Source organism: Rhinolophus hipposideros (assembly GCF_964194185.1).
Source record: "Rhinolophus hipposideros genome assembly, chromosome: 2".
In the NCBI taxonomy this organism is placed as follows: Eukaryota; Metazoa; Chordata; class Mammalia; order Chiroptera; family Rhinolophidae; genus Rhinolophus; species Rhinolophus hipposideros.
The window spans coordinates 30,376,469-30,389,895 of record NC_138048.1 but is presented as its reverse complement, the minus strand read 5'-3'; the positions used below and the strand labels follow the sequence as shown (position 1 = coordinate 30,389,895).

Genomic DNA, 13,427 nt, shown 5'->3' with positions numbered 1-13,427 from the left:
CACCAACAGTGCACAAGGGTTCCTTTTTCTCCACCTCCTCACCAGCACTTGTTATTCGTTGATTTATTGATGATAGCCATTCTAACTGGGGTGAAGTGGTATCTCATTGTGGTTTTATTTGCATTTCTCTGATGGTTAGGGAGGTTGAGCATTTCTTCATATGTCTGTTTGACATCTGTATGTTCTTTTTAGAAAAATGTCTCTTCATGTCCTCTGCCTATTTTTTAATTGGGTTGTTTGTTTTGGGGAGTTTTTTATAAATTTGGGATATATCATTGGCAAATATCTTCTCCCATTCAATAAGATCCCTTTTTGTTTTATTGATGGTTTCCTTTGCTGTGAAAAAACTTTAGTTTGATGTAATCCCACATGTTTATTTTTTCTCTTAATGAAGTGTATTTCTTAAATAATATGACTTGAAAGTCGAAATTACTTCTTGATCCATGGGCTGCAGAATGGAGACTGTATCAGCAGCATGAAAACAACATTAACCTCATCTCCATCAGAGCTCTTGGGTGACCAGGAGCATTGTCAGTGAGCAGGAATATTTTGAAAGGAATCTTTTTTGTGAGCAATACATCTCAACATGCACTTAAAATATTCAGTAAAGCTAACTGTACACAACTGTGCTGTCATCCAGGCTTTGTTGTTCCATTTGTAGGGCACAGACAGAGCATATTTGGCATACTTCTTAAAGGTCCTAGGATTTTCAGAACAGTAAATGATCACTGGCTTCAACTTCAAATCACCAGCTCATTAGCCCCCAACAAGAAAATCATCCTAAGCTTCGAAGCTTTGAAGCCAGGCATTGACTTCTCTCCAGCTACGAAAAGTCCAAGAAGGCATCTTCTTCCAATATAAGGCTGTTTCATCTACATTGAAAATCTGTTGTTCAGTGTAACTACCTTCATGAATTATCTTAGCTGGATCTTCTGGATAATTTGCCACAGCTTCTACATCAACACCTGCTGCTTTACCTGCACTTTTATGTTAGGGAGACGGCTTCTTTCCTTCAATCTCATGAAACAACCTCTGCTAGCTTCATATTTCTTCTGCAGATTCCTCATCTCCCTCAGCCTTCACGGAATTGAAGAGAGTTAGGACCTTGCTCTGGATTAGGCTTTGGCATAAGGGAATGTTGTGGCTGATCTGATTTTCTATCCAAACCACTAAAGCTTTCTTCACAAAACTGTTTCACTTTCTTATCTTTCACATGTTCACTGGACTGTCACTTTTAATTTCCTTCAAGAACTTTTCCTTTGCATTTGCAACTTGGCTAACTGATAGAAGAGGTCTTGCTTTCAGCCTATCTCAGCTTTCAATATGCCCTTCTCACTAATCATAATCATTTCTAGCTTTGATTTAAAGTGAAAAACATGAGACCCTTTCACTTGAATACTTAGAGGCCACTGTTGGGTGATTAACTGGCCTAATTTCAACTTGTTGGGTCTCAGGGAATAGAGAGGCACAAGGAGGGAGGGAGAAAGCGAAAGGGAGGAAGAGAGAGAAGAGGGGGTGGGGAGTCATTAACAACACAAAAGAACCATGTTTCTGTTTCCATACTCAAATTCAAAACCAAATTATGATGAATATGGAAATTCTTTGGTACCTTTGAATATAACCATCTTTAAGAGAGCTTCTTTACCAGCCTCAATCAATGTTTTTTAAACTGATTGAGGTTGGTAAAGAAGATGAAAACTTCAATGGAATATCCAATGCTATAGGTGGTAATAGAAATTAGAATAATATTTTCTGGAGGGCAATTTAATAAATGCAGAATTCTAAAGATATTGTTAAGTAATCTTTTGATCAAGTTATTCCACCTCTAGGACTAAACAATCATGACATATGCAAATAAATATATTACTACAAAAATTAATTGCAGTAGTGTTTATAACAGAAAAAAACTGGAAGCAATGTAAATATTCAACAATAGGGGACTAACTGAATAAATTGTAATATATCCATATGTTGGAATACTATTTAGTTATTAAAAATGAAAATGACAAATGTTTATTAAACAGTGGTCTCACTTGAAGAACTCTTAGATACCTAGATGATCAAGTTGAAATTTAATTTTCAGAGAAGCCTTATCTGCTGATAATTTGACCAATAATTTGCTTTGACTTACATGGCTGAAGATGAACCTCATGTAATACATCTAATGAGTTACAATTTTATAACTACCGTTACATAGGTAAGTTTTCATTTGCCCACTTCATTCTCACGTCATCCTTATGAGGAAGAGTCCATTATTACCATCCATATTGCACAGATGAAGAAACTAGGGCTGAAAAGATTTTACTGAAGATCATGAAGAAAATAAGGGGTAGAGATAAAACCTGAATACCCAGGTATGTCCGACCTATAAGCCCAAGTTAGTAACCATGACCATGACTCTGTACTGCAGTTTTCCTTCTATTCCTGTTTTAAAGAATAATCATTAGGTATTTCTGTTACTTGTTAAGAAAATGATTTAATGACATCTAGTTCAACTGACATGAAATACTGAAAAATACTAGAGACTTATTGCCCAAATATTTCCAAAGTGGAAGAGAAAAATGGAGTTATCCACTATAGCAATATCCTGTAGTAACGTACATCTCAGTAACTAAAAATTAAATATACTGGGATTGGCTGTCAGTTCCTGTCTTCCTCTGCCTGGCCCATTCTCAAATATGGGGGAACTAAAGTTTTAATCATGTAAGTTTGCGGTGGGGAGGAGTACAGATATGGTATGCGGGAGATGCGACCATAAGCCTCAGTATTATCCTGGTCCAAACTAACTGGGAGATTTCTAGAACTGGCTTACTTCAGAATGCCAGCTAGTCAGAGAACTCAGAATTATCTCCATTCATATTTTAAGCTGCACAGAAAACTGTCACTAGGTGATACCAAACTGCAGCTGGACAGGGAAAAATCTGAACGCAACAGGTGGCCCTCCAGAATTCTTGGCTAGTTTAGCTTTGTGACAGGCCTGCTACAACATTTCATTAACCTCACAAAAATATGACTCATTACTGTATGTGTCTGAAATATTTTGACTCCATTTCTGTTATGGTGGGGGTTTAGTAGTTAACCACCTTTTCTGGGCATTTATCTCAATCTGGTGATGTACTGGACACATACACTTACATCAACAGAAGAATTGATACTGCTCCTTGAGCCTGAGGTACTAGCAATCCAATGGCCATATCCATTTTCTGGTCCATCCACATTAATGTCTGCCAAGTGCTGCTGCAATGCTTAAGATAAACAAGAAAAAAAGACATATCAACCCCTTTTGGAAAGATTCATTACCAGAGAAGCATAATAAATATGTCATAGCTGAATCTGAAAAAGGATCCACAGATATGATCACAGGTATTTCTGCACCTCTGAAAAGGAGTAAAGGACTCCAGTCTACATAAAGCCTTCCTCTTCTCCTTCCTTCTAAAGCCTTCTGTACACATGTAACTTTTCGGAATTAACACAAAGGGTGACAATAATTGTATATACAGGCTGGATGTTTTACTCTTTGGAAGGTAATCTTTCAAGTATTAATAGATCTCAGCAACATTTTTATAACATAAAAGATTAACAGAAAACTTATGGTGGCTTTTGTTTTATCATAAGGAGACATTAAACTTTGCCATAATAAAAAAGCAGTCTTAGGCATTAACTGCTATGGAAAGAGGTTAGCCTTAAAAAAGAAATAATTCATAGTTTAGAAAACAGTTTCTAAAATCTGCATTATACTATACAAAAATGCTTTTCAGACACTTTTGAGAACAAGCATAATGACCAAGTTTTGAATCATATTATCAGAATCCCTAATAAATAACACTGGGTCACTTGCTTAACACTATTCATGAAAACAATCCCTTTTGTAGATCACTCTGTGTATGAGTCTCAAAGGTAGTTAATTATCAGTTCATAATATATAGGAGATAATCATAATCCCTGCTAATATTAAAAACAACAAAGACCAAGAGGAACTAGGTCCCAATCTACCAAAAATCCTAAATTATAACATAAGAAGATTATATTAAGTCAGAACTTAATTCTTATAAGACTTCCATGATTCAAACTAGAGACTATTACCTTCAACAAATGTTAATTTGATTTCATTATTAATTTTTCCCAGTCAATATTTCTAGGTCAATATTTTTATGACATATCTTAATGTAAGACAAGCTTTTTATGTTTTAATTAAAATATATTTGACATACCCTGTTTCCCCAAAAATGAGACCTGGCTGAACAATCAGCTCTAATGCATCTTTTGGAGCAAAAATTATATATATTACATAAACCCAGTCTTATAGTATAGTGTAATATTATATTAATTCTTGCTCCAAAGGATGCATTAGAGCTGACTGTCCCGCTAGGTCTTATTTTCGGGAAACAGGGTATTGACAGTGTATAAATTTAAACATGTTGGTCTGATACATTTACATATTGTAATATGATTACCATTATCGAGATAGCACCTATTTCACATCACATAATTACCATTTCTTTTTTGTTGTGGGAATAATTAAGATCTAGTCTCTTCACAAATTTGAAGATTACAATAAATACCTTTGTCCATATTCACTATCCTGTGCATTAGTACCCCAGGACTAATTATTTACCAGTTGCAAGTTTGTACCCTTAAATAACATTTCTTGTAAAAAATAAAAAATTTTAAAAAATCTTATTACCCTGTCCTAATCCTTCATAAATTCTCAAATATTTGCCTGCAGAGATTTTGTCAATTATTTTACTATCCTGGATTACCAGACATTAGTCTGCAGATTTGAAAACGTCAGCTTTATTTGTTTTATTCCACTGAGCCAATATGTATTCAGCAGCTAATACCTTTAAAAATTTTTTTGCGAATACAAGCTAATTAAACACACTTATTTACACAGTCTTCCATTAAATATTCACTCATTTCAATGGCCTATTGTGTGTGTTATCTATTTGTCCTGCTGGCTTTGCCTTTTTTGAAAATACTGAATGCCTAAAGAGAGAGTATGCCCATTAATTAATTTGGTCACTACTAATCAGCTGTGATGATAATATAATTTTCTCTGTAAAGTGGAGGCAAAGGAATTAATAAATTAAAATCTTACCCATGAATCCTCCACTGGCAATGCTCACATATTCTTTGCTTTTCTGTAATGGAAAATGAAATTTAAATTCCAAAATGCAATTTAATTAAAACTTCTGATAATTCTATAAACATTGGCTGGCAAACGTAATATAAGGTTATATGTTAAATTTCTGGACTTTTTCTTTTCTTTGACATTTTGGATTTTGGCACAGAAAGGTACATATGAGTACATTTACCTTGTGTATTTTAAGGTCTGGTGCTTGGGTGGGAAGAAAGGAACGACTTCCTGGCTATTAACAAGACTAATTATATTTGTATTTTAGTTCCAATCCTGCAAACCAGAGTCAAACCAAAATCAGTTAAATTGTATTTTTGGGTGTAATTAGAGTGGTTTTTAAGTTTTGAAAATATTTTCTGTCCTTTATAAAAAGGAAATATAAAAGCAAGTATTACAGCTAATTATGAAATGATAGAATGTTACCATTTTACAAACTACTAAAAATTAATAGATATAAGCAATGATAAACAAAGAGACACAAAAAAAGAAAGATATCTGGGCAATATTTTCCTCCTGATGGCAGTATACACAACCCAGGACCTCCTATCTCCCAAAAAAGTAATCTGATCAAGTCTCTAGATCTAATTTAATTATCAGTTTATACTGAAAACACCAGGAACAGAACTTGATAAACGATACCATGAGATTGCTATCAGCAAAATCCAGAATGTGGGAAACTCTATAAGACAAAGAAACCAGTTTTTTTTTTCCAACAAATACATTCAAGGAAAAAAAAAAATCAGGAAAGAGAACCTATAAATCTATAAAATAAGAAAAGGGGCGTCCCATTAGCTCTGTTGGTTAGAGTGCAGTGCTCTTAACAACAAGGTTACTCGTTTGATTCCCACATGGGCCACTGTGAGCTGCACCCTCCACAACTAGATTGAAACAACTACTTGACTTAGAGCTGATGGGTCCTGGAAAAATACACTTAAAATAAATAAAAAGTTAAAAAAAAAAAGACTTAAAAAAGATATCAACCAAGTGAAATATCTTGTTTTGGATCCTGGGTAAGTCAGGGAAACCTGAATACTAGTTAGATTTTTATTTTGTTATAGATTTTTTTTTTGTTAAAATAAGGTATTTTATGATAATGTGATTACGTCTTTATAAGGAGTTCATAGGGTCAATTCTCCCTACTTTTAGATTTGTTTGAAATGACAAAAATTGGGGGGAAAATCTTTCTAAAACCACATCCAGACCTGAATTACAAAATTCACAATATTCCAAATTTTTACCATCTGACAGCCTTCACAATATATAACTTATAACTATACTAGAGCATTTTTAGACTATGCCAATTAAATTTGTAAGTAAAATGAGTTTGAGTCACTATTTTTGTTATTCAGTAATTTTTTTTTTTTAAAGATTTTATTGGGGAAGGGGAACAGGACTTTATTGGGGAACAGTGTGTACTTCCAGGACTTTTTCAAGTCAAGTTGTTGTCCTTTCAGTCTTAGTTGAGGAGGGCGCAGCTCAGCTCCAGGTCCAGTTGCCATTTTAGTTGCAGGGGCGCAGCCCACCATCCCTTGTGGGAGTCGATCCGGCAACCGGGTGGTGGAAAGGACGTGCTCCAACCAACTGAGCCATCTGGCCACCAGGGAGCTGAGCGACAGCTCACTGACTTCATTCTAGTTGTGGAGGGCGCAGCTCGCTGGCCCATGTGGGAATCGAACAGGCAGCTCCGTTGCTCAGAGCTCACACTCTAACCAACTGAGGCACCCATCCGCCCCAATTTTTTAAATCTTTCCTTTAATAAGTAAGGTGTAAAATTATCTTACAGTCCCTCTCCCAAATACCTTGTTCCTGCTCTCATTTTGTCTTTCAAAGATTTTGTCCTTTAATTTTCTCAAAGAAGATTTCCAGTAACATGAATACAACATGAATAGAAATGGACCCAAATTGAATGGCTTGTGCAACACCATGCCTACCGTCTTCCTGATTCCATAGTTCAGGGTCATAGAAAATGTACTTTAACATACAAACTACCAAAGAATAGTTAATAAACAACTATTTTTATAAAGAGTGAGCCATCAAATAGACAGCTTGTGCGCACATTGTATTTGTTAATAAAACCATAAAATTCTGCCAAAAAAAAAAAAACACAAGAGCGAGCCATCACCAAATGAGGCTTTGTGGAGAAGAGGAACAGACTGCATAAAATCACTAATACAAATAGACTGCTTATACCAAAGACAACATTCAAACACACACAAAAAGGAGGCTAAGTGTCATATCCTTATTCAATTTCAAAATAAAGATGTTAAAATAAATTATACAGCTGCTGTAAAAAGTACTAGGGCATAAATAAGAATAAAATCAATGCAACAGAAATCAATGCAATCCAGAAATGGATGCTGATTACTAATAATTACCAGTGATCTTAACAGAGAAATTCAGTATATTTAAAAGATGGTATTTCAAATTGATTACACAACTGGTTAGCTATCTGGAAAAAAATTTTTCTTGATTCCTACCTCACTTCTTAGACACAAAAACATTCAGATGGCTCAAGACTTAAACATAAAAAATAAACCAGATGAGCATGCAAGAAAAATCTGGGAGTAAAGACCTTTCTTGGCAAGACACAAAATCAATAAGCTATAAAGAAAGAATACAGATAAATTTGACAATGTAAAGAAAGAATACAGATAAACTTGACAATTCCCATAGCACAACAGCTATGAGAATTTCTTAAAGGTGACAGCAGCAGCAAAGCGCAACTGCAGTGTCTGCCCGCACACCTGTAGGAAGTGTGCCAGGACCATGTTCATGTACATGTCCTCTTCCTCTCTGCCACTGCCCATGAAACAGAGGTGCTCTCCGCCAGCGATGGAGCCTGACTCGATGGACTGCTTCTGTGCTTCCAGCAAGGATTTTACTGACTGGGCAAACTCCGATGGATTCTGAAGCATCTAGATAATTTAAAAAAAAAATTAAAAACGTGCTAAGCCTTGTTTTACAAACATTGGCAAAACCTGAAATATTTTTCCAGGGGAAATAAAACACCAAAGAAACATTTAAATATCCACCATGAAAACAAATGAAAAAGAAAAGGCTCTTATAAATAAAACCTCTGGGATAAGAAAAAAGAAATATGTATAAACGTACCTATAATACATTAGAACAAAAGTTGAAACTATAATTAAAAAATAAAGTTGAAAAGTCACAGAAAGATTAAACTCTGCAAAGAAAACATTCTATTAGAAAAAACGCGTGATTATTATTTATTAAACAGTAAGCTGTGGTGTCCTTATATCAGGACAAGACAAGTTTCACACTGAGTGCAGGAGTCCATGACTAAAAACACTACGTGAAAAACAAGCTTTATGTTTTATTTCCACTTACATGGCAAACCATGTATTTCTCAGACAGTCAGAAATAGCAGAAGCAGCCTGTTATTTATCAGCACTACTCTAGGTACTAGAGATAAAAGGATGAAAAATTAATTTCTTACCCTCAAGGAAAAAAGTATGCCAACAACTACAAAAATTTCTTAAAACTCCTATACTGAGGCTACATTTAAAAAAAAGCACAATGAAAATCCAATAGGAAAAAAAGGACAAACCATAGAAGTAATTTGTAAACAAACAAACAAACAAAATTAAACAGCATACTCACAAAAAGATGCCCGGCATCACTAGTAATTACCACTGTTTCTTACCCATCATTCTTGTAAAATAAAAAATTGGTAATGTCCAATAATGCTGATGGTATAAAACAATCATTCTCATTTACAGTTGTAAAGTGTAAGCTGGTTCAGCCTTTTTAAAGGGCAATGTGGCAGTCTCTAGTAACATTTTTACACCCACACCCCTCAACCCAGTAATTCTACTTTTAGGAGTCTATTTTACAGAAATATTTGTACAAGTTCACAATGTATGTATAAGGATGTTAACCGCAGCATCGTTTATTATAAGAAAACTGAAAACAACCCAAATGTACGGCAAACAAACAATAAGTTATGGTTTATCTGTACCACAGACCATTATACAGCCATTAAAAAGAATGTATTTAAATGGGAAGATTTCCAAGAAACTGTTAAGTGAAAAAAACAAGTGAACTGCCAAGTGAAAAAGCAAGTAAAAAAAAAGTGAACAAGAAACATGTAGACACATTTTAAAAGTCTGGAAGATTAAACAAGCTATTAATAATAGTTAACTCTCAAGATTCTCTTTGAATGTCTTTTTTAAATTCAAGTCTTCATTAATCACTTCAGTAAAATGTTAAAATAAGCATGAAAGGAGGACCATCTAAGTTTTCCTAGATGAATCAAGGAAGAGAAATGCGCAGAGTTCACTGTCAGGGTGCAAACAAGCTAGGATTGCCTCTTCTCCTACTGCACCCCAATCCTCTGGGTTGTTTCACCTTTGTTTTCCCTGAATTTCCTCTCAACACCACGTAGGTCCGTCTCTACATGCCTTTCAGCCTCAGTGACAACTTTTTCACAAGTTGGGAAGAGGGTAGACTGTATTGTCAACAAAAGAGATTACTCCTGTTTTCTGTCTTCCCGATCCCTGAGGTTCTAATAATTCCAGAACGGCTTAAATGATGTCGGTCCTAGTTCTACCAACTGCTCTAAGCCTCTCTGACAATATTTAATTATTTACTTCATCCATTTCATCAATTAAAGTGACCCGAAGATAGTAATTTTAACAACTTAGCACCCACATGCCAGACACTACCCTTATTAAATATTAGTTTATTATATGCGTAAGAACTCATGATGAAAAAACAGCTCATAGTAAAAACTTTTAGAAAAATACCCAATTATAATAATTTATAAAGAACTTACTAGGCACAAGGCACTATGCTAAAGTGCTCCATCAGGTTGTGGCAGTAAGAAGTTTAGAATTTACTGACATAACAATGGTGAGCAATAGTAAGCCATAGAACAGTGTTTTCATCTATCTTTTACGATACCAAAAGGTGTCCTGGGTGAAAAGGTAACTTGAGAGCAATACTTTTATCATAAGGGGAGAGACTCCCTCCTTAAGCAGAAAGAAAAACATCCTTAATCAGGTACCCTTACATTTATGGGCTAAAGAAAAAGATCGATTTCTTCCCTTAGGTTTAAAAAATTTTTATCAGCATTTATACCAACCAGATCTGAATCTAAGTGGAAAGCAGTTGATAAATGTCCAGCATTATACTGTTCCGCAGGACGGCAGTCAACCACAAAGAACCGGACTCCTTCCTAAGAGAGAAACATCTGATATACTGAAATTTGCCATGAGAGTCACATTTTACACAATATAATGCTAACAATTAACCAAAGGAGAGGGAACAGATTTATTAAAAACATGGATCTCACATAGAATCAGGAGGACTCAATAAGTGAAGACCCAACAAAATAACCAAGATTGTAAATAATTTTATTCATTTTAAATAGTTAAAACGTTTTGTATATATTGTTCTTGACTAGAAAGTCTTAAATTATGTAGTAGGAGAATGTCAGTTTGAGCTATAAAACTAACTACAGTGTACTAGAATTTAATTAGTTAATTGTATCATATTAAACACTTTTTTAAAAATACATAGTTATAAACTCAGATCTAGATATGATTGCTATTTCTGCAAATTGATAAATTTATCAATAATTCAATTCACATAAGAACTAAACATTTTGGGGGGGGTCAGGTGAAGTTCTGCCAATTTGAACTGAAGAAGTTTACATGGATCTCTTTAAACTGGATTACATATTTTCATTTGTTTTTTAAGTAATACTTCTAATAAGAAAAATAAGTGAAATGCTTGTTTTAAAAAAATCTACTGTTAAAGGCATCTTCCATGTCCATTCCTCTTCCCTCCTTGGAAACACACCCTACCTTCCAAGTATGCTCACATAGATAAATGTTGCAATACTAATTAATAATGAAGAACATAAATTTTAAAAATTGGCTCATTAGATTTTCATGAAGAGAGTGATAGACAGAAAATTATGATATATGGCCTCAATTCTCCTTTGTTATATGCTTTATAGCATTAAACCATGTAATTCATTTAGTTGTATAACTACCCAGAATTTAACTGTTAAATGCTAAATTGACCCTTTTGAGTATTTATACCACATTTAGTTGCTTTCCTAACATATGAAAAATGATTTAACAATTTACAAAAATTGGTGTCAAAATAATTGTTGACAACTGAAATAACACCCAACCTGGCAGTTTAAAAATGACTATCTGAACAAAAGATTTAACACATTAATAATCAAAAACAGTACAATAGCTACAATGTTGTAGTAAATTTTGTGGAAACCAATAAAGGGAGGACACGTTGGTTCCTTGCATTTAAAGGGGACAGTCCTCTGAGAAAACTGTGGGTTTTCCTTACTTACTCCCTGCAGCTGGTTTGCCTGAAGGATCTCTGACACTGAGACCGCCAGACAAAGAGCCTGACTCAGATCTGCATCGTCGTCTTTAATACCCAACAAAGTACTACCAAATAGATGGTGATTATCCTGTTGGAAGAGAGAATTTTAAAACATTATAAAGACAAAAAATAAAATTTTCCTACATCAATATTCTTAATAAACCATGATAAAGGTAATATAATTATATAATATCCTTGAGTCATGTGATTCTCAAAACTTGGTATCACCTCAAATCTTTAAGCTAAAAGCCGCAAAAAAGCTACATACAAATTCCCTGTCAGAGCTGACACAAAATGAAAGAAATGAAATAACATAATCCACACAGCTTATTTTCTATACTGTCAACTACAGCAAACATTACATTTTAAAAATGTTTACTCACAACTTTTCATATTTTAATATAATAAAACACATGGCATGAATGAATTGCATAAGTGAAGTAAGACATTGATCTACAGCTTGCTCTAATTAGCCAATGCTAGTGCAGATTATTTGCTCTGTCTGAAGAATTAAAGCTGGTCCTTTTGGAAGACTGAAAAGAGTAAGACTTCTTTGTTATTCAGCCTTCTAAACCATTACGGTTTCCCATCATCTGACTTACTCAGCACAGCTGTGGGTTAAGATGGTCTGCATTATGCAATTATTAAAATAGCTAAATGAATCCCTAGAAACAAAGCTCCTTTTTAATTAATTAATTTCAAGAGAACTGTTCTACAAAGGTTTCCCTTACCTGCCTTCTGAAACACACTATACTGAACAGAATTTAACCTCATCTTGATGTTTCAGTGATATGATGACTACCAACTAGCAATTATTATGGTAGAATGCCTTAAAAAAAAAAAGACAACAATGCTTACTTGAGCACCTGTGGTCACAGACAAACCTGTCCGCCTTACTAGATGGTAAGGTATTTCTGTGCCTCCCCTACTACTAACTTTTGCTTCTTGCAGTTTTACTTTCTAGGAGCTCATACCATCATGTTTCTAATCGGGTGTCCTTTGTCTTGAACACAGTGCTGTGGTCTGACTATGGGGCTAAGTGACCCTTTTTCGCTTACAAGGCAGCTCTGCGTCATTAAATTTGTACAAAGCTGAACTCCGGATAAAGGAGGCATAATTATTCATACTCCATCACATTTTCGTAACACAATTTTTAAAGTCAAGAAAGCACTAATTTAGGCAATATCTCATAGTCAATTTTCTAGCAAATCAGAAATAACTAATAATCAGAGTAGAAGTGAGATAGTACACAAATACCAGCATATTTGTATGCTATCTTTTTTAATCTGTCTGTTCCTTCACTGGGGAAAGCAGTTACAGTGGAAAATCACACAAAACCGCAACACATAAAAAGACAGAAAAGAATGCCAACCTAGAGTATTTTAACTGAACTGAATACAACATAAACAATAAAACAATGCACAAAATGTGAAATACTGAATAGTGCGTCATTTCTTGTCTTATACCTTCCTAAATGAAGCTGGGGTTTTACTGCAATAATACTGAGCCAGAGAGAAAAGGTCTTCTATATCTTCCAGATTCAAACTGGATGGAGTTTTTTCCAAGAACTCTGAAACAGGATAATAGATATGACAACATTTTAAAAACTGTTTAATGAAGAACACAATAATGAACATCATTTATGTATCAAAGCTGGAACGCCCTCAATATAATAAAACTGCTTGTGGAAAGCAGATTTCCCCAAAGGAGCTAAAACTATTAACACAGTTCTGTTGTTTGTGAATTATGGTGTCAGGCAGTCAAATCTAATTAATGAGCCTTGATCAGAATATGATTTATTTATTTAACAAACACCTAGAGGGTGCCAGGGCCCCTGGAAATAAAAATGACTAAGAAATAGTTCCTGACTTAAGGAACTTTGTCTTGTGTGAGAAATGTAAAAATAAATCATTAA

General features: G+C 34.5%; 1 protein-coding gene across 3 annotated transcripts in view; it reads right to left on the bottom strand.

Annotated features, from left to right (window-relative positions):
- TBC1D23 (TBC1 domain family member 23) overlaps positions 1-13,427 on the bottom strand; it is a 54,007-nt gene that overhangs the window by 12,077 nt on the left and 28,503 nt on the right. For all 3 annotated transcript variants that reach the window (XM_081068711.1, XM_081068712.1, XM_081068713.1), the window contains exons 8-13: positions 12,979-13,082; positions 11,478-11,600; positions 10,242-10,334; positions 7,882-8,052; positions 5,099-5,141; positions 3,136-3,245 (exon numbers count right to left, since the gene is read on the bottom strand). In XM_081068711.1, coding sequence (XP_080924837.1) covers positions 3,136-3,245; positions 5,099-5,141; positions 7,882-8,052; positions 10,242-10,334; positions 11,478-11,600; positions 12,979-13,082 — 644 coding nt within the window. The remainder of the gene's footprint in view (positions 1-3,135; positions 3,246-5,098; positions 5,142-7,881; positions 8,053-10,241; positions 10,335-11,477; positions 11,601-12,978; positions 13,083-13,427) is intronic.